We start from the raw sequence: 23211 nt of genomic DNA on the forward strand, positions 1-23211 counted from the left end.
CAACTCGGTCCGGGCCGCGGGAGCCGGCGCCCGCCCCGCCGCCGCCCGGCCCCGCCCCGGCCCCGCCCCGGCTTCGGCCCCGCTGCCGCCAGGCCCCGCCCCGGCCCCGCCCCGGCCCCGCCCCGGCCGGGCCTCTCGCGCGGGCTCGGCGGGGCGGGCTGGGCCGGGCCGGCCCGGCGCGCGGCGGCCCTCAGAACTCCCATTCGATGGGCTCCTCCCGGCTGGCGGCCTTCTCCAGGCGGTGGATTATGCTGTTCAAGTTCGCGGCCTTCTTCTTCCTCAAGGGGTTGTCTCGCGAGTCCCTGGCGCCCGCCGCCTCCGGGAGGCCGAAGAGGCTCTGCAGCGAGCTGGGCCTGCGGGCGGCCGGCGCGCTGGTGCTTGGCAACGCGGAACTCCCGTCGGCGGGCCGCGCGGCTGAGGTAGCGGCGTCCTCCCCGGCCGCGGCGGCGGGGTTTGGCACGGGCCGCGGGCCGTCCGCCGGGCCCTCGGGCGGCGGCCTGGGCCGGCCCGCGTCCTGGGCGTCGTCCGGGCCCGCGGGCCCCGCGGGCGGCGGCTCCGTCTTCTCCGCGGGCCGCGGCGCCTCTTCCCGCTCGGCCGGGGCCGCGGCCGCCTCGGCCGGCCCTCCCTGAGACTTGGCGGCGGCCGCGGGGCCGCCCGGCTCCTCGTCGGCGGCGCCCGGGCCCTCGGCGGCCTCCACGCCGTCGCAGCTGTCGCCCTCCGAGCTGGGCGCGGCGCGGCCGCTTCGGGCCGACGGCGAGTCGCTGGCGCCTGCCTGGCCCTGGCTCCCGGCCTGGATCTCCTCGATGAACAGTTCTCTGCGGATCCGAGACCTACGAGACAGAAGCGGGCCGCGCGTGAGGAGGGATGCGTGGGTCCTCCGTGGCCCGAGGATTCCCCACGTGCCGCGGCCCGGCCCGGGAGCGCCCCTGCCGGTGCCACTGCCCGCCTGACCAGCCTGGGCGCGGGCCCGAGGTGGCCCTGCGAGGGGATGCGGGGACACGGGGAGGATGCACGGCCCAAGGTGGCCCCGCGAGGGGACGCGGGGAGGATGCACGGGCCCGAGGTGGCCCCGCGTGGGGACGCGGGGAGGATGCGCGGGCCCGAGGTGGCCCCGCGTGGGGACGCGGGGAGGATGCACGGGCCCGAGGTGGCCCCGCGTGGGGATGCGCGGACGTGGGGAGGATGCGCGGGCCCGAGGTGGCCCCGCGTGGGGACGCGGGGAGGATGCGCGGGCCCGAGGTGGCCCCGCGTGGGTATGCGAGGATGCGGGGAGGATGCCCCGCACGCCGAGGCCCAGCCGGGCTGGCGCTGTGTTCACAGAAACACACGCATGGCGAGTTAGGCCTGTGCCCGGGGACCATCTCGTGCCCTCTGGACTTCCCGGGAGGGAACCCACTAGGGGACGGCTCCCCAAGTGAGGACGCTCCAGGGCCAGCTCTGGTGCGGGCTGGGCTGGGAGTTCAGCAAATTCTAGGCTCTCAGAGAGGCCCCTCCTCTCAAAGGGGAGGGTCGCGTGACCAGCAGGGCGAACACAGGGGCAGGGCCTGCAGCAAGGCCTCCAAAAATGGAATTCAAAGGGAAGTTGGTTTTGATGCAAAAAAACTTCAAGATCTGTGCATGGGCGGCACCCAGAAATTCATGGAAAATATATATTACAAAAAAATATGCATAAGTATTTTTTTTTTGCACCAAAACTGTATCTTTTGATTCTATTTCCCGTGACCATTCTGAGGCTCCTGCGAGGGTGCCGCCCGCTGCAGGCCTGGGGGTGGGGTGGGGGTGGGGCTCCCCACGGAAGGCGGCAGTCCCAGGAAGGTCCTGGCCTTGCCCACTCTGGAGCCCTGGGGAGTGCCCCGGCCCACCATGCCCCCAGAGCAGGGCTCAGGTGTCCAGGCGTTGAGAAAGCCCCTGCTAACCAAGGCTGCTGGAAGAGAGTCTCTCGGGGGAGCTGGCACAGCCAGCGCAGCCGCGTCCCCAGGGGTACGAGAGCTCCATCCCCTGGCCCCGGGGGTGGGCAGGGGCAGCTTCCTGGGCCCTGTGCTGTGAGGACAGCCCTGCTCCACTGGTTTCCGGGCCCCGTTGCAGCGCGAATGCTGCTGGGGGGAAGCCCCCACCTTAAACAAGAGATGGGAAGCTGGGCAGGCAGCTCAGATTCTGGGCTCAGCTAGGTCCCAGACAGGGTGGGGGCTTTCTGAGGCCAGAGTTGAAATCTGGCTGTGTCACCTGCGAAGCTTTCTGAGGGTCGGTGCTCTTGTTGGACAATGGAGGGAGCAGTAACTTCCTCACGGAGATGTCAAGTACAATAGTATGTGTGCATGAGGGTTTCTCAGAGTCTACAGAAAATGGAGTTAAAAGTTTACTTTGGGGGTCGGCGCTGTGGCGCAGCGGGTTAATGCCCTGGCCTGAAGTGCCGGCATCCCATATGGGCGCCGGTTCTAGTCTCGGCTGCTCCTCTTCCGATCCAGCTCTCTGCTGTGGCCTGGGAAAGCAGTAGAAGGTAGCCCAAGTGCTTGGGCCCCTGCACCTGTGTGGGAGACCCGGATGAAGCTCCTGGCTTTGATCAGGCCCAGGCCTGACTATTGTAGCCATTTGGGGAGTGAACCAGTGGATGAAGACTGATTCTGTCACTCTACCTTTCAAATAAATAAATCTTAAAAAAAAAAAAAAAAAAAGCCAAAACCAAAAAAGAAGTGACTGTGCCTACCACGCAGCTGCCTCTGAACGGCAGAACACCTGGTCCAAGCATTGAGGAGGAGGTGCAAAGGGTGCGGGAGGAAGGGGGCGCCTCCGGCCCGAGATCCGGGCCTCACACTAGCCCACCTGGGGTCCCCGCAAGAGCCAGCGCTGCACACTGCCTGCAGGAGCTTCGAAAGCGCTCGGCTCTGAGCTGCACGTGTCCTGCCTGCACGGGGCTCCCCTTCATCAGGAGGGGCGCTTTCTGCTCTAGACGGGGCTCCAGGAGCGCGCCTGCACGCACGGCTCCCAGAAGCCATGGCTTCCAGAGCCGGGCGGAGGAGTGCGGCGTCCTGTGCCGTGCTGGCCTCCCCGGCCCCACCGCTGGGCAAAGGGTTGGTAGGAGCTACTTTACATTCCCTTAGCGTGAATGCAAGCGAAGCTTTGCTTTTTGGATGAGGACAAAAATGGACTCCAAGTGTTATCCCGAGTATTTGGGGGCGGGGAGGGCAGGAGACAGTGAGATCACTGTTCGCTTCAGAGCAGGTTACACCGCCGCCTGCAGTGCCGGCATCTTACACGGGCGCCAGTTCTCGTCCTGGCTGCTCCGCTTCCAATCCGGCTCCCTGCTAATGCACCTGAGAAAAGCAGTGGGAGACAGCCCAAGTGCTCGAGCCCCTGCATCCACGTGGGAGACCTGGAAGAAGCTCCTGGCTCCTGGCTCCAGCCTGGCCCGGCCCTGGCTGCTGTGGCCATTTGGGGAGGGAACCAGTGCATGGAAGATCTCTGTCTCTTTGTGTCTGCCTCTCTCTCTGTAACTCTGCGTTTCAAAAAAAAAAAAAAAAAAAAAAAAACAGTAGAAAAAGCCACCTTCTCTTTTGGGAACCGCACAGGCCCAGTGCCTGGTGGGGCCCCCGAGACAGCTCTGCGGGGCGGCGCTACGGAGCGTCCCGCGGACGGAGCAGAGCCCGGAGCCATGGCTCAACCTGAGCTCCCACACTTTCCCTGCTGGGTGAGGTCAGTCCTCGGAGCTTGGGGTCCACTCTGAGTGGTGCGGTGCTCACCCCTCACCCCTTCTCGCGGCCCGTCCTGCAGCCAGGCCCCCGCTCACCTCCTCCCTCACCCGCACGGGGCCCCCACCCTGGCCCTGGGACGGGCAGCGGCTCTCCCGCGGGCTGTTTTAGAAGCAGCCTTTGCTCAGCGTCTACTCTGGACCTGGCCCCGGACGCCGCTCCCAGCGCTGAGGTCCCAGTGCTGCTCTTCCTCTCCTGCTTCTCTCTTTAAAGATTTATTGATTTATTCATTTGAAAGGCAGAGTTACAGACACTGAGAGAGAGGTCTTCCACCTGCTGGTTCACTTCCCAGATGGCCGCAGTGGCCAGGGCTGGGCCAGGCCGAGGCTGGGAGCTTTCTCCAGGTCTTGTGCAGGGGTCCAAGCACTTGGGCCATCCTCTGCTGCTCCCCCAGGCTGGAGGGGAAGTGGAGCAGCCAGACCGGAACCACACCCATAGGCCGCCCTGCGGTCCCACCCCCTCGCTGCCGGGGTAGGGGGGTGGGGGGGTGGGAGGGTGAATTTGCCTGTGTGGAATGCAGAGGGGCATCCCCAGGATGATCAGCTGTGGCTGCCACTTGATGGGCTGGCCAGCAGCTGAGATACCAGAGAGCGCGTGCCCTGGCCGAACCCCACCGGAGGGCTGCAGGCGCCCCGGGGGAAAGGTGGGCCTCTTCTGTGCCACCGGCAGTACTGGGCCGGGGACTCAGGGCTCGGTGGCCTCTGGGACGGCGCCTGTGCCGCGACAGCCGTAACTGGCAGGAGACCTGAACCTGTATGGGTCAGTGCACCTCGGGGTCTCTCCACGGCACTGGGAGACCTTCCCGGGACACCCGGCCTCTCCTCCTCGGCCGTCTCCTTCCACGTGGAGGGAGGGCCACGACTCTGGCTGTGGCCTCCCTCTGCCTCTGGGTCACTGGGACACAGCCACACAGCGCTCAGCTCCTGGGCCGTCTCTGTCCTCATGGGAGCAGCCTGCACGCAGGGCCCCCTCTGGGCCTGTGCCGCCACATGGGAGCAGGTGCTGGCGCGGGGGCTCTGGGGCAGGCTCACCCTCAGCTTACCCTAAGCTGCAGGCTTGTAACTCAGCCTTTATCAGCAATCAAGTGTGATTTGGGGCTCCCATCTGATCTTTTTCTTAAGATTTATTTATTTATTTGAAAGGCAAAGTTAGAGAGAGAGAGAGTGAAGGAGAGGCAGAACGAGAGAGAGGTTTTCCAACCGCTAGGTCATGGCCTCAATGGCTGGAGCTGGGCCGGCCTGAAGCCAGCAGCCAGGAGCTTCATCCAGGTCTCCCACAGGGGTGCAGGGGCCTAAGCACTTGGGCCATCCTCTGCTGCTTTCCCAGGCCATAGCAGAGAGCTGGATTGGAAGTGGAGCAGCCGGGACTCGAACCTCTGCCCATATGGGATGCCAGCATGGCAGGCGGTGCCTTTACCTGCTGTGCCACAGTGCCCGCCCCTCCCGTAATCCTGTTGAAATCTCCCCACTTGTTCAGATCCTGGGTGGGATTTAGGGCCCTTAGAAACTTCTCAGTGTCGGAGGCACTCATCCCTCGGGGCTCCTGCCTGCCCCGGAGCTTCCGCTCCCACTGTCTGCCACTTCCCAGCTGTGCCGCCAGCAGTGTCCACCACACTGCCCGCCCAGGAGCACCTGCCCCAGTTCCTAGAGGAAGCCTTGTTCGGGTGGGAGCCAGCCTTGAAGGCATGGGTGCGGGGTTCGTGGTTTTCCGGGTGGGGCCCGGGTGGGGTTTTGGTGGACAGCTCTGTGCCTGCGGTGGACTTCTAGACGTTTCCTCCCGGAGAGCACTGGGCCTGCCCTGGTGGGCTACCCAGCCCCTCTGAGGCTGGCTTGCTCACTGGCGGGATGTGCACAGCGCCGTGTCCACTGGCTGGCTGCCGATCCCGCAGGAGCCCAACCTCTGCTTCATTGCAAAGTGAGTCAGGCTAACGTGGAGGACGACGCGTGAGGGAGCCCGAGACGGCGGCAGAAGTCCCCGAGGAACACGCGCTCACTGCTCGGGACACGCGTGCACGCCCTAGCCTGGCTGCGCGGGGCGGGGCGGGGCCTACCTGTAGTTGTGGAACCAGTTAATGACAGTGCTGGTTTTCAAGTTGAGCTGGGTGGCGAGCTCTTCGATGGTTTTTGGTGACGGGTATGGCTTTTGCTGGTAGGCTCGCTTCAACGCTTCCTTCTCCTCGGGGGCGAGCACCACGCGCGGCTTCTTCAGCTGGTGCTGAGGCTGGGGGCTGGCGCCCTGGCTGTAGTCGACGCCCACCGAGGGCGGCTCACAGGGCTGGCTGTCGCTGACCGAGCTGTGCCGCCGCTTCATGTAGGCTGCGGGAGGGAGGGGGGAGACGTCCCGCTCAGGTCCAGGCCCGCGTCTCCCAGCAGCTGCGCGAGAGCCACACTGGCCTCGGCGCATGCGCCCGAACGCACCTGCCCTTGACACCTGAGCTGTTTCGTGGGGAACGCAGAATAGGATCCAGAGAGATGGCGCACAGGGTGGGAGGGGCCGGGGCGTGCCCGGAGGAGAGGATGTTTAAAGGAGGGCTACCTGGGAGACACAGGTGGAGGAGGGCAGGGGACAGTGCAGGAAGTAGGGAGCACGCAGCAGTGTGGTTGAAGTGTGTGCGTGCACGCAGCGGGTGGTGGCGCCGGCAGGAGGAGCTGTCGGACACGGAGCAGGAGAGGAGGGCAGAGCCAGGGCGGGGCCAAAGTGTGGCCCCAGAGCGCCGTGGGGAGAAGTGAAACGGTTTCATTTAAGGAGCTCTGGGTTGGAGAGAAAGAATTTGGGACCCACTGGGACAGAGGCTACAGTCAGTGATAGGGACGGGTGAGAGGGAGTGGTCCAGGCAGGAGCCCCGGACAGCGCCCACAGGCCAAGGTCCCGCGGGGAAGCAGCCGCGAGGGCTGTGCAGAGCTGGGGGGGGGGGAGCCAGGGGAGGGTGGCATTGCTCTCGAGGAGGAGGGTGGTCAGACCCCGAATGCTGCAGGAAGGAAGGGGTGAGGACCCAGGGCCAGGGCTGGGGAGGGGAGGGGAGGAAGCCAGGGCGGTTTGAGAAGCTAACTGTACAAGGAGAGGTAGGGTGGCTTCCACAAGGGAAATCCAAACTGGAGTGGGGTTGGAAGAGGGCGACAGTGTTTCCAGCTCAGCAGGAAGAGCTGAAGAGAAAGAGCTGATAGAGGGCTGGCGCTGTGGCATAGTGGGCTAAGCCTCCACCTGTGGCATCAGCATCCCATGTGGGTGCTGGTTCAAGTCCTGGCTGCTCCACTTCCAACCCAGCCTTGTAATTATGGTCTGGGACAGCAGCGGAAGATGGCCCAAGTGCTTGAGCCCCTGCACCTGCATGGGAGACCCAGAAAGAAGCTCCGGGCTCCTGGCTTCGGATCGGCTCAGCTCTGGCCACTGCAACCATTTTGAGAGTGAACCAGTGGATGGAAGAATGACCTCTCTGCCTCTCTCTCTCTCTGTAACTCTACCTCTTCAATAAACAAATAAATAGAAAGGAAGAGAGAGAGAGAGAGAAAGAAAAAAAGGAAAAGAAAGAGAGCGAGTGAACTGGTGGTACCGCTGGGCACAGCTGGGGGCAGGGAGCCAGGGGCATGCTGACCAGGTCTTGGGATTTGCAGAGTGAGGAGGGGCCAGGGAGGGAGTCGTGTGAGCGGTGCCAGCGGTGGGGAGAAGTGCTGGGACCCCACGCAAGTTGGAGACAACACTTGGTGGCACCAAGCCTGGTCAGACTGGGAGACTGTCCGGCAGGGCTGGGGAGGCAGCGGTGGGGGAGAAGGTGGCTGGGGCACGGGTCCCGGCTTGGCCAAGCGCTGAGGGCAGAGAACTTGTGGCCACTGGGGCTTTCTCGTGGGCATGGAGGAAGGCAGGGATCCCGCACCCGGGGGCTTGAGAAGAGCAGAGTGCGTAGGAGGCGGGCGGTGGGCAGGGCTGGGAAGGGACCTCCAGGGAGGGGCAGCAGGGTCACCTCTGGGGGAAGGGCTGTGTGCCTGAGGAACAGGGGGTGCCTGGGAGGCGGGCAGGCTGTGGCACTGAGGCCTGGGGCAGCCCGAGGGGAGTCTGCATGCTGGTCTGCCCGGTGGGTTGGTCTGGAACAGGACCCGCGGGGCCTCTTAGCGTGGCTCTGAGCGGCCAGGAGCTGAAGCAAGTGGATGAGACGCGGCAGCAGTGCCGCCGCCAGGTCGTGGGCGCCCGGCAGAGATCACTGGCTGTTGGGGTCTGGGTGGCGCCACCAGGGAGATGAGCCCCGTGACAGCGGAGGCACCGTGCGGGCCTGTGTGTGGTGTGCTTGGGACTGCCGGTGGCCCGGATGGAGGGCCTTGTGAAAGAACAGAGTAGCAGGCCAGAGAAGTTCACAGTGGGTCCTTTGTGCCCCCACCCAGGTGCGTGCCCGGGAGCTGACAGCAGCCACCATTTCTCCCAACCTCAGGGGAGACACGGGGACCGCACCGCTCTGGGGCTGCTGGGTGTACCTGGGCCCTGAAACAGTAACTCCCTTGTAACACAAGAGGGCGCCCGGAGCCCATGCGGCCAAGGAGTGGAGCGCTCTCTCTGCTGGGTGAGGTCTCAGTGGGGTGCTGGGCAAATGGGCAGCGGAAGTCCGGTTACAGGGCCCAGCCCCACCAGGCTGGGTGAGACCCCAGCAGGGTGAGACCTGTGACATTTGGCCGGTGTTAAGCAGAGCCACGCCGGCGCCTGTGACGGCCGCTCATAGTCAAGGCGCCCTGCGGTAGCTGCCCAGGACCGTGGTCACAGCTGCTTAAGGCCGGCCCAGCAGCCGCAGCCCTGTCTTTGTGTCTAAGGGCTTGGGGTTCCATGGCCCAGGGAGCTTACAGCATGGGAGGGAACAGTGGCTGGGGGCCCCGAGGGAGGGCCTGTGCCCACATTGCAGATGGCCACCCCCGAGGCCCTGCCCCTTGGGGCATTGTCCCCTGCGATGCCAGCCACCACCTGACGGGGGCCTGTGGGGCTGTCCCTCTGGAAAGCTGGACCCTGCAGGCCCGACAACAACCCCCAGGGGGCTCGCTGCTGTCCACTCCTGCCCGGGTGGCCTTGGGGTGGCTCTGAGCCTCTGTGTACCTGCGAATCAGAGCCGTAAAACACATTTGTCTTAATTTTTAATCTTAAAGAAATTTTACTTATTTGAGAGGCAGAGAGAGAGCGAGAGAGAGAGCATTTTCATCTGCTGGTTTGTTCCCCAAATGCTTGCAATGGCTGAGCCGGCTGGGCTGAACTCCATGGGGGTCTCCCCTGTGGATGGCGGGGACTCGAGCCATCACCTGCTCAGGGTCTGCAGCAGTAGGAAGCCGGAGGCGGGCACTGAACTCAGGTGCTCAGGTGCACGACGCGGGCATCCTTACCAGGGCAAACGCCTGCCCCCACCCACGCATCGCTTAACCACTTGTTTGGGCAGCAGGTGCGGTTGTACCGACACCCGCCCGGCGCGGTGCTGCCCCCTCCTGGGTGCGAAGGGAATCTTTGGGTGCAGCTGACAACCCTTCCCAGCCCTCCTAGGCACCCAGACCCCCCGCCCGCTGCGCCCGGCCACAGCCGAGGGGCTCACCTTTCTTCTCCATCCGCTTCATGTCCATCAGCTTCTCCACGTTGTTGGGGTCATTGAGCCAAAGCTGCATGCGCACAAAAGGCTCCCGGCCCTTCAGGCTGAGCTTGTGCCAGGGCTTCGGCCGGGCGAGGAGGTCGGACACGGAGCCCTGGGTGAGTCCCAGGATGGTCTCCCCAAACAGGCGCTGACCTGGAAACAGCCAGTGAGAGGCGGTCTGAGCACAGGGATTGGAATGGACAAGTGCAGGTCAAGGTCGCGGGGCAGGCACAGGCGTCTCCGAGGCCAGCCCTTCGTCCCCATGGCAACGCTTCCCCAGCCCCGACTTCAAGCCTCCCCCTTGCTCCCTACTAACGCCCACCCTGGACCCTTCTCTCAGAGAGACCTCCAGGGTTCGGCTGAACTGATGGTAAACCCGTGCCCCTTTTCAGTGCCTGCCGAACCCTACACCCAGGCCCAGTTGAAGTGGCACACAGCGGGGTGTGGGGGGAGGGCAGGAGCCTCCTGCATCTCTTTCCACGATGAGCAAGCTTTTAAGGTCTTGGCATGAAAACCATGCACTGGACCCGGGGTCACTGCGGGGAACACGGGGTTTGAAGGCCGGCTGTCTCCCGCCCTGCGGTCTGCCCTTTTGGGATGGAGCTTAGCGCTCAGGCAGGGCTGATCAGAGCCCGTGGGGCTGTGGAGGGAGGGAGGGAGTTTGGCTCCCTGTATGCGCAGTCCACGTGACCCGGCGGAGAACTTGAGCGACAGAGGCCGTGAGGGGGAGTGGAGATGGGGTTCCCAGAGGCCGGCGTTTGGGCCCACGGATACTCAGGTGGGGGCCAGCCCGTCCCTGGGGCAGCAGGGGACCAGGGAGCACTGGCTCCCGCACCCCAGCTGCAGCTCAGGGCCACACAGGGGGCCCTGCCGGGGAAGGTGGGGGGGAAGATGAGCGCCGCTGAGCCACAGTCCACCGTGTGGAAGGCTTTGGACTTGCAAAATTCACTTTTGGTTTCAAGCACTTTCACGTACAGATAAAGGTACTGAAGCCGGTGCTGTGGTGTGCAGTAGGTTAATCCTCCACCTGCGGCACCAGCATCCCACATGGGCACTGGTTCAAGTCCCAGCTGCTCCTCTTGGGAGAGCAGTGGAGGATGGCCCAAGTCCTTGGTCCCTGCACCCGCATGGGAGACCTGGAAGAAGCTCCTGGTTCCTAACTTTGGACCTGCACAGCTCCAGCTGTTGCAGCCATTTGGAGAGTGAACCAGTGGTGGAAGACCTCTCTCTCTGTCTCTCCCTCTCACTGTCTAACTCTGCCTCTCAAATAAAGTATTTTTTTAAAAAGATACATGTACTGACTTTGTAAACGCATAATTTCTCTGCTCTCCAAATTCTTAGTTCAGCCTGTAAATGTCCCAAGTCTTTCCTGGTTTTTGGTTCTGGCTGTTTTTTAAGTCAGTTTTACCTGATTTTTTAAAAAAGCAATTTATTATTAATTTGGAAGGCAGCGTGACGAGAGAGAGGGAGACACAGAGAGCTTCTACCTGCTGGAGTTCACTCCCCACGTGGCGGCAACAGGCAGGGCTGGGCCAGGCTGAAGCCAGGAGCCGGGAGCTCCATCCTGGTCTCCCAGGTGGGTGCAGGGGCCCCAGCACTTGCACACCAGCAGGAAGTGGAGCAGTCGGGACTCAAAGCGGCGCTGATTTGGGAAGCCGGCGTTGCAAGTGGGCGTTTGCCCTGCAGTGCGCACGCTGGCCCCCGATTTCACTGAACCCCACAGGCTTGCTAGCTGGGCTCTGCAGGGTTTGTGGACTCGGGGCTGTCTGAGGACCTGGAGACAGCTGTAGACCCCACGCGGTCGGACACCAACTCCGCACCGTGTCAAGATGCTGACTCACAAATGCTTCCATCCCACGCAGGGTCCAGAGGACCCCGGGGGCGGCTGCGGGTCACCTGTGCCCCTCAGTGCCCCGTCTTCCACCGGGAGGCTGCAGCCTGCGCCAGGTCAGACGTGGTGGGTGTGCTCACGTGTGTGTGTCTCCGTATGTATGGCTGTGTGTGCGTGTGCGGGCATGAGTGTGGGAGGCAGATGTGTCTGTGTGGAGGGGTGTGAGTGTGTGGTAGTATGTGTGTCTATGCATGGGTGTGTGTGTGGTGTGTATTCATGGGCTGTGTATCTGTGTGTGTGGACATGTGTTGCATGGATGGGCACATGTGTGGCATGTATGCATGGGTACATGTGTGTGGGCAGGTGTGCACTTACCGGCGTGTGCATGGTGTGTGTGTGTATCTCTATGTGTGGGCATGTGTACCTGTACATGTGTGCATGTGTGTGGTGTGCATCGTGTGTGTGTGTGTGTGTGTGGCCGTGGGGAACAGGTCACGGGCAGCAGGAACCACAGGAACCAGAGACCACGGCCAGCAGCCAGGCCCTGTGTTCAGAACAGAGGCTCTCACAGTCCCAGGCAGGCCGTCACCGCTCGGGTTTTACCGAGGGGCTCCGAGGGTCCAAGCTGCCTGCCCGCATCACAGGTGCCATGCAGGGAGCCAGGAGCTGGACCCAGTCTCACAGACGCCCAGAGGCTGCAGGCCGGGTGGACCGGGCCCAGCTCTGCGGCCCAGCAAGGATCCGGTGCTCTACTGGGCACGACCCAGGGAGACGGTGCTGAGCGGGAGTGACCTGCTCTGGCCCACAGGTGCCCTGCTTGTGGCGTGCCCGGCTGTGGACCGCACCATGTTCTCACAGTGGCCCAGGGCCGAGACGTGGACCTACCTAGGTTGTTGTCCGTCAACACCTCCTTGACCCTCTTGGTGATGCCATAGGTGTCCAGTTCGGGAGACATGGCCACCAGCTCCTGGATGCTGAGGGCCGAGTGTCCGGAGAGAGGCAGCGGGGTGCTGGGCTGGGAGTCGGAGGCTGGGGCGTCGCTGGCTTCGGGCGGTTTGCCGTCCTTGCTCGTGTCGATGACGGGGCAGGGCTGCTGGACCAGCTCGGTCAGGCTCTTCACAGAGTCGCTGGAGCTCATTGGGGACTCGGGGGCAGGGCTGCAGCTGGCGGAGGTCTTTGGGGTGCTCTCTGTAGGCAGAACAGAGGGAGAAGCGGGACTGAAAACAGGTGAGGTCACCCGGCACAGCCCTGCCCTTCTCTGGGGACACCCCCCGGCACTGGCATTGGCACTGGCACGCAGCACGTGGCATGGATCTTAACAAGTGGCTGTGGGGTTTCCTGACCCAAGGCGACCTCTGATTTTCTGTAGTAAAGTAAAAAATAACGCTGGCAGGATTAAAAAAAAATAAGTGTTTTTAATAAAAGCTTCCTGAAGACTTGCTGTCAGGGCATTCTAGCCCTGACAGTTTTCAGCATCTGCTATAAAGGTGTCTGCCTGTCCATCACACGTTGCCACTGTCGTGATTTCTGCTGGGAAGCCCCATATTCTCAGGACCCACAAGGCCTGGGGCGGCCGGCTTCGGACCATGTTCTCCAGACCACACGCGATGCACAGAGCCTTTTTAACGCGGGCTGCCCGTGAGGCAGTCACCATGGTTACCAAGACCCTTGAGCCACAGGCCTCCAGGTCCGAGGGTCCGCCGCCTGCTGCCTGCTGTGTGTTGGCAGGAAGCTGGTGCACACGCAGACCCTCAGAGGTGGGATGCAGGCGCCTTAAGCACATCCCCAAGGCTGCCACGGGCTCCCCTGCGGCCTAACTCCCGCGGGTGGCGGGCACCCAAGAAGGGCAGGGGCCTGGCCGGCGCTTCCACCGCAGAGCTGCAGGCCAACCCCAGGGCTTGCTGCTCCCACTGGTTTTGGGAAGCCAAGCTCCTTATCTGTCTACACCGCAGCGATTCGGCTGGGTGGGTCATGTGGCATCCTTTGTGGAGGAGGGCCTCTGCCTGTGTCCCTGCAGGTGCCCGTGGGTGGCACCTGTGCACCCCACTCTGAGCCACCCCTTCCGGCCTCAGCTGACCTCACCTGCGAGACCCCGCAGGACAGGCTTAGGTCCAGTTTGGGGGTCTCTGGAGTAAAGACTTGGGCCACTTCCTAACGGTCCACAGGGCTGCCCGGGGCACACATCCGCCTCTGGCCCGACTCAGTGCCTCAGTGCCATCTGTCTCCCTGCCCCCACCAAGGCGGACACAGGCTAAGACCCCGTTCCCACCCTGCTGCCACGCAGGAGGGGCCCCTGACCGGCCAAGGTCTTCTCTCCCTGGCTGCCGGCTCAGCCCTCACAGTCCCCCAGGGACACAGCAGCACCCTGAAACACCCCTTACCTCTGCGGGATACACATAACCCCAAACAAAACCTAACCTGAACCCAGCGTGCAACCGAGCATCCATGCCGGACGCTCCCTATCCACCAGGTGAACCACCCTCTCTGAACTCAGCAGGGTGGACAAACACAGGCAGTGTTCCGGGTTAGTTCCCTCCAATGGCCCAACTCCAAGTAAAACAGCCGCGGGGTCACCGGGGAACCTGCCGATTCTCCTAGGCGGGTGCAAAGTTCCACCGTGTGGCACCGACCCCTGTCCTCCACCTGCCAAATCAGGTGAAGGAGACAACCCCGGAGGGCCGGGCGAGACGCGCATGCGCCGAACGTGAAAGGCAGAACCGGGCCTTATAAATCTTGGCGCTGATACGCATCCTACAAATCAGATTTCTTCTCCGCTCGCCCCTGGGGTCACCAGACAACTGGATACAGAACCCAGCCAGCATCAGTTTGTACGTGCAGCGGCGGAGGCGCTGCACGGCCCGTGTCCCCGATGCACCGTGCGAGGGCCGCCCTGGCAGATCATCCATCTTGCTCACTGCACGCTGTCAGCGATGGCACGAGTTCCCTGCATGATAAACACATTTCCTCGCGGGTTTGTGTCCTTTAACCCACGGCAAGGTCGAGCTCACGGCCGCCGGGCTGATGACCCACCCGGTGCCAGAGCAGCGGCCGCTGCACCTCACGCCTCGTCCCGGGGCCCAGCACAGGCAGACCCCTCGGGCGGCCGACCGCTTCTGTCCCAGCAGCCGTTCGCGTGTATTTTGGCCACAGAAGCCTTGCACCTCCAAGGCGCCTAGCCATGCCGCAGACAAAGCGAGCCACAGAGAGCTGGGCCCTTGGGGAGACACTCCTGGTGACGGGGTCCTAGGGCTGGCCCCCCTCTGCTTCCCCAAGCTCAGGCCACAGCCTGCTCCTCCTGGGAGACAGCGTAGCCAGGGACACAGCAGGGGCCGCTGTGGTCGCAGGCCACAGAGCAGAACTGGGCCCGCCTCCAGTGGGGAGCCGTGCACGCAGAGATGTGAAGGCTGATGGAGCCCTGGAGAGGCCCTGAGTCCACAGGCCTAGGACACTGCTTGGTGAGAGAGGAGCCTCTGTCCAGGGCCCTCTCCAGGAAGCACTGCAGCTCCGGCGGCAGGACTACCCGCCCCCCTCCCCGCGACAGTCGCCCATGGCCCCTCGCAGGGGGCCAGGGAGGGCCCTGGACTCAGCAGCTCAACAGAACAAGAAACGTCCACGGAGATGCACACATTGCTTCTCCTTTCCCGGAAATCAGCAAACAGTTCCCCGATTAGGATCACAGACAAAGGGCTGGAGCTGTGGCATATCAGGTAAAGCAGCCACCTGCAGTGCCAGCATCCCACATGGGTGCTGGTTCAAGTCCCGACTGCTCCACTTCCAATCCAGCTCTCTGCTGTGGCCTGGGAAAGCAGTAGGAGATGGCCCAAGTCCTTGGGCACCTGCACCCACGTGGAGACCTGGAGGAAGCTCCTGGCTCCTGGCTTTGGATCAGCCCAGTTCCGGCTACTGCGGCCATTGGGGGAGTGAACCTCTCTCTCTCTCTGTGCCTCTCTGTAACTCTGCCTTTCAAACAAAATAAATCTTAAAAAAAAAAAAAAAATCACACACAAGATGCCTGGGAGAAGTGATGCGGGAGGTTTATTGTGGCTCACAGTTTGGGAGGTTCACAGTCTGAGGTCAGGACAGCCACGGCCAGGGCCATGGTGGAGCACACGGGCAGGAAAGGCCACCGGTGAGCTGGGCCCCTTCTCAGGACACCCCCATAGCCTAAAGACCTCCCACCAGGCTCAGCTCCTGGACACTGTCCCTGGATCAAGCAAACATCCACCCTCACGGCACCACCAGCTTACGACTTTAGAGATTCAACGAGAGCCAAACCTTGTTCGAACCACGGCATGTACGCGTCCAACACAAATGTCTCAGTGATTTATCGCAACTCCCTCCACAGTGCCTGGCTCGTGACCGAGACGCTGGTGACCAACTCGGACGGCTGCATCCTGTGAGTGAGGAGCCAATGTTCCGGGATGTGAACTGTACTTCCAGAAGAACTTACTTTGGGGGAAAAGTGCTGGTGGAAAGAACGAATGAAGGTGCGCCACCCCATTCATTTCTTCCCTCATCTACTGGGCCAGGCCCCTGAGCCCAGCAGGGAACTGGTCGGAGATGGCCCTGCCTTGTCGGAGCTTCTGCCATGGAGTGGCAGGGACCTGTGTGAAGGGCGGTGAGTACGTGCCGGGGACAGTGGAGGCCCAGGAGCACACGGCAGGGGACAGGGACTCAGCCAGGGGATGAGATGTCCCATCCGAGCGACGGTTCTGCGAGTCTCGGGTGTGGCCAGGAGCCAGCCAGTCAAGCTGAGAGGAGCAGGTGTGGCGAGGAAGGAGGGAATTCAGGGAAGGGGGCAAGGGGTACCTGATGGTGTTAGGGATGAATGAAACTGCACCAGGCAAGAGAAAAACCCCAGGGGCCGGGCTGCCCAGGACCATGGCCCTGGCTGCCTTCGCTGTCTGTCTGAGCCCCAGTGCCAACGGGGCTTCCCTCGGCCGGCGACGCCTCTGCTCTGTAGACTCCCCGCGGCTGGCAGTGGTTCTCAAGGCCTTGGGGAAATGGCAAAACACCAGAGGCAGGGTCCACGTCCAGGAGACAAGGGACCTATGTTGCGGCATGTTTACACGACACACTCTGGGCCACGAACAGCTGGGAGGGTGTGAGGGCTGCCACCGCCAAGGGCTTCACGGGAACCCCCAGGAATAGGGCACACGTAACCTCTGACCCGGAAGAGCCCGCACACCCGAGGCACCGTGTGCGGAGGCTGTGAGATCACACATGGTTCCGGGACCTTGGTGTGGTGGCGAGGTCGTCACTTGGATGCCTGCCCTCCGTACTGCAGCGCCGGGGCCAAGTCCTGGCTGCTCCACTTCTGACCCAGTGTCCTGCTAGTGCACCCCGGGAGGGAGCAGGTGACAGCCCGGGAACTGGGTGGAGTTCCCAGCTCCTGCCTTTGGCCTGGCCCATCTCTGGCTGTTATGGGCAGTCGGGGAACGAATCAGCAGGTGGAAAATCTCTGTCTCTCTGCCTTTCAAATAAAAGCGAAAAAACCAAAAAACAAAAAAACCAAACCCCAACACAAACCCACACAGGAGGGATAAACTGCAAATCCATGGTCCACAGCAGATCACTTCCAGGAGAAATGAAATTAGAGAGGGGGCTTCAACTCCGTCTCTCATGTCTTATTTCTTCTAGAAGTATAGGCTCGAATTAGGACCAGAAGCTAAGACTGTGGCTGGGGGCTGGCGCTGTGGCATAGTGGGTAAAGCTGCCCTCTGCAGTGCCGGCATCCCCATATGGGCACCGGTTCGAGTCCCGGCTGTTCCACTTCTAATCCAGCTCCCTGCTCTGGCCTGGGAAAACAGTGGAGATCTCTCTTTCTCTCTCTGCCCCCCTCCCTCTCTGCCTCTGCCCTTCTGTAACTCTGCCTTTCAAGTAAACAAATAAATCTTAAAAAAAAAAAAAAAAAAAAAAAAAAAAAAAAAAAAAAAGACTGTGGTTGGGTGGTGGGTACGTGGGCATTTACCACATTATTCCATAATTTTCTCCACGTTAAGGACCTAATAGTTAAAAAGCAAGCAGGCATCGGCAAGGTCACTGTGAGAGGGGTGGGTACAGGCGGGCTGACCCAGGTGCGAGCTCTTGGGGCAGCTGGGATGGAGGCAGATCCGGGCTGGGGGTTGGGGGGGAGGGGCAGGGAAGCTGGTGCGGAAGCCCTGCTCCATCATCACCCACAACAGCAGCCTCGATCCAAGCTGACATCTATTGTGCACCTACTGTATGCAGGCACTGGGCTGAGGCCGTCATAGCTCACACGCCTCTCATGGGGTGAAGGCGGCACAGCTGCTTCCCACAGAGATACGGTACCCAGAGTGACACATCTGGCGAGCACCCGGCTGGCTCAGGTTCCAAGGGCAGCCTGCACGGGAGGGCAGTGGCGCACCCCACGCCCCAGCGACCTCAGAGGCAGAGGGACGGGTCTGCTTGCCCGCACGCAGGCTCTCTACGGCCCGTGGAGGAGTAGGCCTGAATCTTGAAAACGTACAGAAAGCCAGCCCGGCCCTGGGACTGGGGAAGGAAGCCACGAGTACAGCAGGTGCCGAGGGCGTCCGGCCGACTCTGCCAGCCATGGGTAAAACGGGAACCCACGCTCCCGGGGAGGAACCAGGTGGCTCGGCGTGGTCCAGATCGCACACACAGATGGATCCCCCCGGCGCACACCTCCACCGCCTGCTGCCTTCGCTCAGCTTGTCCGTTCACTCTGGCGCACCAGGAAGGCACCCGGGGCACACACTCTGCCTGGCACCGGGCAAAAAACCCCAGGCCGCCGATCTGGGACAACAGAGGGATGCCTGACGTGCGTGTTCCCAAAGCTGCGCCGCCCAGTGCGTCCGCCCAAGTTTGGCAGCAATGGGGAGGCGCCGCATTGAAAAGGTCGTCCCTGGGGGGTGCGTTTTTGCTTTGCAAGGTGTCACATCTTGCGTGGAGGAGCGTGGTTAGCGAACACAGAGCGAGGAGACGGTGGCACCAGGCCCCTCTGGGTTCCACGAGGCATGCAGGGACTATAAACGGATCATGAAAAATATTCTATTCTAAAAGCAACAAGCAAACAACGGCTGCTTTAGGTTTCCAAGAGAAGCCAATTGAAAACGCACAGCCGCTATAATTTTCCGTGGCCAAGCTCTCTGCCGTTTATCTGAGGCCCGTTTGCAGCTCCGTACCCAGCTCTCCACTGCAGTAATAATAACTCCCAATTCCACTTAGTGTGCATTTGAGCAATCAGATAAAGTCATTTCTTATTATCTCCCCACTGTGTAAAAAACAGCTTGAAGGTAGGAAGTCAGCGAGCATTTTCACCAAAAAGTAATTATTGTAAGTGACATTTTTACTGCTGGCGTGCCATAAGGCGAGGTGTGCATTCACGGGGACAAGTTGCTGAAACAAAATGACAGGCGACTCTGTGACATTCTGACAAGAACCCAAACATTATTTCACTGGCGGCTGGACTGACGCACCCCTGTTTCATTATGTCCGGAGTTTGGGCTTGGAGCCCAGGCCGAGCCCGGGAATCCCACGTGACTGTGCACGAAGACGAGTGGGCAGAGGCGGGGCCCGGGGAGGGGGCTGTGTCCTGGCACAGATCGGCGGGGAGGGCAGGGAGCGCTCTCCGGGGCCCTGGTGGCCAAGTGCAAGGATGCACCGTCTCTGGGTGCCCAGGGCACATCCTGGGCCCAGCAGGAGCTCTGGTGGCCCACGAGGACGCCCAGGGCAGGCTCAGAAGCCGTGGCAGGGTGACCACCAGTTTGGAGCGCGTCCCAGCTGCCTGGAGACGGGCAGATCCTGACGCAGACACCACGCCTGCGGGGGCTGAGCCCTCCCACTGCTCTCTGCGTGGTCCCCGCCAGCTGCGTCTCTTGGGAGAGAACGCGCTCCTCTGTACCAAGGGGCGGGGCTGTGCTCACTCCACTCCCGCACTACCCACTCTGCGGTTTCCCAACACCTCCTCCCTCCTGGGCGGCGGCGGCACTGAACTTGCCCTTGACGGAGCCCGGTCACGTGTCTAAGATGAGGCCGACGTGAAAAGGCACGCTTTCATCTTTTGGGTCTGAGTAGGATGTGAGGACGCACGGAGCTGGGGCCGAGACGCGCGGCTGTTAGCAGGGCTCGGGGACTCTCGGGAGCTCTTCCTGGCCCTCACTGTGCCACTGCACACTGCCCTACTGCCACGCCTGGCAATGTGCCCTCACCCATGCCAACATGTGGTCAGCCCCGCAGCTCCCAAGGGCCTGTGCAGTCCTCCCTCTTGGGACGGTCCAATCCCAAGCAAGCACAGCCTCCGATGTCAGTGCGTCTCTGCACGGTTACCAAGCCACGGCTTCCCCGGCGGCAGAATGGGGAGCCTCAGGAAGGCTGGGGCTAGGGACGGAGAAGGGTGTGGGGTGGTGGGGACCAGAGGGGCTGGGGGGGGGCTCTGCTCTGTCCCAGGAGGGGTCGCTGCCACCCCATGAAACAGGAGGGCATTTCCCTGCTCATAGACCACATAGTCAGGTGGGGAGACAGATGCCGTCCAGCAGGGACGAGGGCCACTCAATGCTGAGCTGAGGCTGGGGGTGGGTGCCCAGGACTGGGACGCGGCTGGAGGAAGTGCAGCCGGGAGAGGGCCAGGCCATACCTGGGCCTCCAGGGACGCGGCATGTAGGTGTGCCCGTGCAGGAGTAAGGAGCAGAGGGGAGCCAGTGGGGGCTTGTCAGCCATGGGGAGCCAGGACGCAGACGGGAGCTGGGACGAGTGGCCGCGCCCTGGCCTCTCCACAGGGCCACAGGGCCTCAGAAACATCACTTTCGAGTGACGGTCCGTAACTGCATCACTGAGCCGGCTGTGTGTGTGAACTTAACATGGCCGTGCAGCCCAGCCCCGTGCGTGAAGAGCAGCCGCGTGTCTCACCATCTGTGTACGTACAGTACAGGGAAAGACGAGCCCTCAAGTTGCCCTGTGGTCATCAAAGATTAATCACTCTGTGCGTGCGTGCAGGCTCACTGTGTGCACGCGGGTGTGCGTGTGCGGCTGTACACGCGTGTCCTCTCTCCTTCTCCGGGGTGCACTTCCAGCTTCCGGCAAATGCGCTCACTCCTCACCAAGTCCCCGGCTGGCAGGCAGCTCCTGCTGTTCCAAGTGCTACAAGGGTGGTCCTAAGCCCCGTGTTCTTTCTGAACCTCCTCTTCCGGCCGCTCCTGGGCACCCCTGGCGGCAGGTCCCAAAGAGCCCATCGGTGCAGAGGACACAGTGTCTGCCCCTTTTTCAAAGATGCCACCTGGCGAGGGTGTCTGGGCTGCGACGGAACATTCCTAAGAGGATCCACGCTGACCACAGCCGGTGGCATGCGCAGGTGCGGCAGCTGCTGCCTGCGTTGTGAACCCCGCGCAGGTGGTCTGCTGACCTGGCCGCCCGAGGGTGTTGGAAAAGCCATCGGCGTTCATGGTCTTACCCATCCTCTTCAGCTCGCCGTACTGCTTTGCTTAATTCGTGATGAAATCGTTGAGAAAGGGCACTTAATGTAGGACAGTCAGTAAAAGTAATTTATCATCTTCCCGCTCCAGCGCTCACGTTATCAGCGGACGCGTTCTGTGCATTCATCAAGCAATCAGCCTATTATTTGCATATTAATCAGGCGGTGGACCATGAACGAGCGGCTCTCAGGAGAACGCGCGGTAATTATCACACATCAGTGTTATGATGTGGTAATTGATTACAACATCTTCCTCCTGCCCCCGGGGAGTCCCCCTGCTCACCCGGCCCCAGGCGCTCTGTCTCTCTCTCCTGCAAAACTCGGGGTACCTGCTGCCGCTGCACTCTCGGGGGGGCGGAGTCTGTGGGGGCTGCGCCTCTCCTCCCACCTCGGGGAGGAGAAGGTCTGGTCGTGAGGCAGGAGTGTCCCCCCGGGGACCTCCACCCCGTCCTCCCTCCTGGGCCGTTTGGCTCCAGAGGTACGCCGCCGCGAGGGCTTTTCTAGAAGCTTCCTTCTCAAACCATACGCCACTCGCTGGTCCCTCCTAATTGCCAAGCTGGTACAGAGGCGGTCTGGCTGCTTTATGTAGGCGCCAAATGACAGACTAATGTCGGCCCTTATAGAAAGGGCAAACCCAACATCTGCCAGTTCAGGCTCAAGCCACGTTTAAAAGAAAACCCACAAGCGAGATGGAGTCACTCATGGAAGGCCCTGGGCGGGCCCCTCTCAACCCAGGAGAGGGCAGTGGGCACCCGGCAGTGGCTCACCCCCCGTGGGGCCCAGGCGGCGGCAGGGCAGGGCTGTCCCTAGCAAGGGGAAGGCCCCAAGGCCACAGTGCGTGTCCTCCAAGTTCAACAGCAACTGCCAGGGCTTCGGAGAAGCAAACTTGCTAAACTCGGCTTGGATGCCGCCCCTGGTGGGCTGAAAGCCCCTCCCCCTCGCCCACCCAACTCCCCGGCTGCAGCCGGAGGAGAGACATCCAAGGTCATCTGTTCTCTCTGGCAGGTGCTGGTTTCTGGTATTTGCCCATTTACGATGCGAACCCCCTCTCACTCCTCGTTCTGAAGCATGGCCTTGGCCTTGACTTGTGTGAGCACAGTTCTCCAGGGGCCAACGCTTCCCCCACTCTGGGGGCCTTGGTGCCCAGGCCGGGCGCTCGCCCCTGCAAACCCCTCTGGGGCATCCAGGACACTGGTCTCGGGACCCCATGGGCTTCTTCCACCTGCTCCTCAGCTGGGGTGAAACACTGACACCTCTGAGCCCTGTTCTTCCTAGCTTGGAAGCAGGGGAGCTGTCTGCATTTCTGAAAGCCACCAGCACCGTGCCGGGCCCTCGCGCCGTCCCCCCCCCCCCCCCCCGCCTTTCTATAATTAGCAGGGGCCCGACAAGCACTTAACCTGCTCAGCCCCTCCCCACACAAACACCCCTAGAAACTCAAGTCCTCACGCGCTCCCCTGACCCACTTCTGCCTCTCGTACTGAGTGCCCAGTGGACTGGAAACTCTGTCTTCAGCTGATAGCCCGCAGCAGAGAGAAAGGACGGGGCCCCGTGGGAGCTTCTCCCGCAGGGGCGCCGCGGGCCAGGATGGGGTGCAGGAAAACAGCCTCTTTCCAGACGGCCTGGCGCCCCAGGGCCTGCCCCAAGTGGCTGGGGTGATAATGAGCTATGACCCCAAGTTTCAGGCCAGAAGCTCAAGGTTTAGGTGGACTTTAAGGAATGGAGCATGGACAGGCAAATGGCAAAGACAGAGTGGCATTTCCAAAGAGCCGAAAATTGGAACCAAGAGCTGCGCGTGGGTCCTGCAGGGGACCACGGGGCTGCCACCGGCCACACTGGCGTCTGGCCACCTCCACCGGAGGAGCCAGCAAGCACCCGGCCGTCCTCACTGATTGACATCGGGTGCGTGCCCGGGGAGATGCACAGCACAGACACGTGCTGGCAGAGTCGGCGCGTGCCCCGCCCCAGCCCCACGGTTCTCAAAGCTTTTGCCCGTGAACCTGCCGAAGCCCTGCAAGGGGCCAGCAGGGGGGTCCCTCCCTCTGCCCATTTCACAGGAGGAACGGAGGCACACGGGGGTGGAGCCCCTTGCCCAAGGCCCACAACTGTGAAGGGGCAGAGGCGGGAGCTGCCCACGCACGGCACTGGGGGTCACCGCAGGGCTGCTGCTTCTGGTTCGCTATTACAAGTCGATGGAAGCGTCTATCAGTAGAGACTGGCCTGATGAGATATGTTGGCGCCAGATACAGGATTTCCCCGCAGCTGTAAACAGGAGGAAATTCTTCACCTAGGCGAGTGGGGAGGGCGCAGCGCCTGCTCGGGAGCCCATCCCAGGAAATGCCGCAGACCTGGGCGGGGCCTCGGGGAAGGCGCCAGGCAGATGGAGGTGCACAACGGATTTCTTAAACAAAGCACAAAGTGTAAGCTTTTAGAAAGTTCGCATTTTGTAACCAAAAAAACAAAAAAAGCAGGCTTTGAATAAAAACCTAGATAATAATAATTAAAAAAAAATCCTGCTCACGACTCCTCTCCTTTCTCTGGTGAGGCCGATGACAAATCCTGCTCCAGGAACAGCGGCCCTGGTGGCCGAGTTGCA

At 62.0% G+C, this 23211-nt stretch overlaps 1 protein-coding gene across 12 annotated transcripts in view; it reads right to left on the bottom strand.

The window, feature by feature from the left end:
- The window catches only part of CUX1 (cut like homeobox 1), a 318547-nt gene that overhangs the window by 22895 nt on the left and 272441 nt on the right, over positions 1–23211 (bottom strand). For 9 of the 12 annotated variants that reach the window (XM_062179572.1, XM_062179570.1, XM_062179568.1 and 6 more), the window contains 4 exons: positions 12053–12355; positions 9301–9489; positions 5797–6061; positions 191–830 (listed from right to left, as the gene is read on the bottom strand). The exons of the other annotated variants lie outside the window; for them this stretch is intronic. In XM_062179572.1, the coding sequence (XP_062035556.1) occupies positions 191–830; positions 5797–6061; positions 9301–9489; positions 12053–12355 (1397 nt within the window). Of the gene's footprint in view, positions 1–190; positions 831–5796; positions 6062–9300; positions 9490–12052; positions 12356–23211 lie in introns of those variants that run through there. 12 annotated transcript variants of the gene reach the window in all.

This window comes from Lepus europaeus, chromosome 21 (assembly GCF_033115175.1).
Source record: "Lepus europaeus isolate LE1 chromosome 21, mLepTim1.pri, whole genome shotgun sequence".
In the NCBI taxonomy this organism is placed as follows: Eukaryota; Metazoa; Chordata; class Mammalia; order Lagomorpha; family Leporidae; genus Lepus; species Lepus europaeus.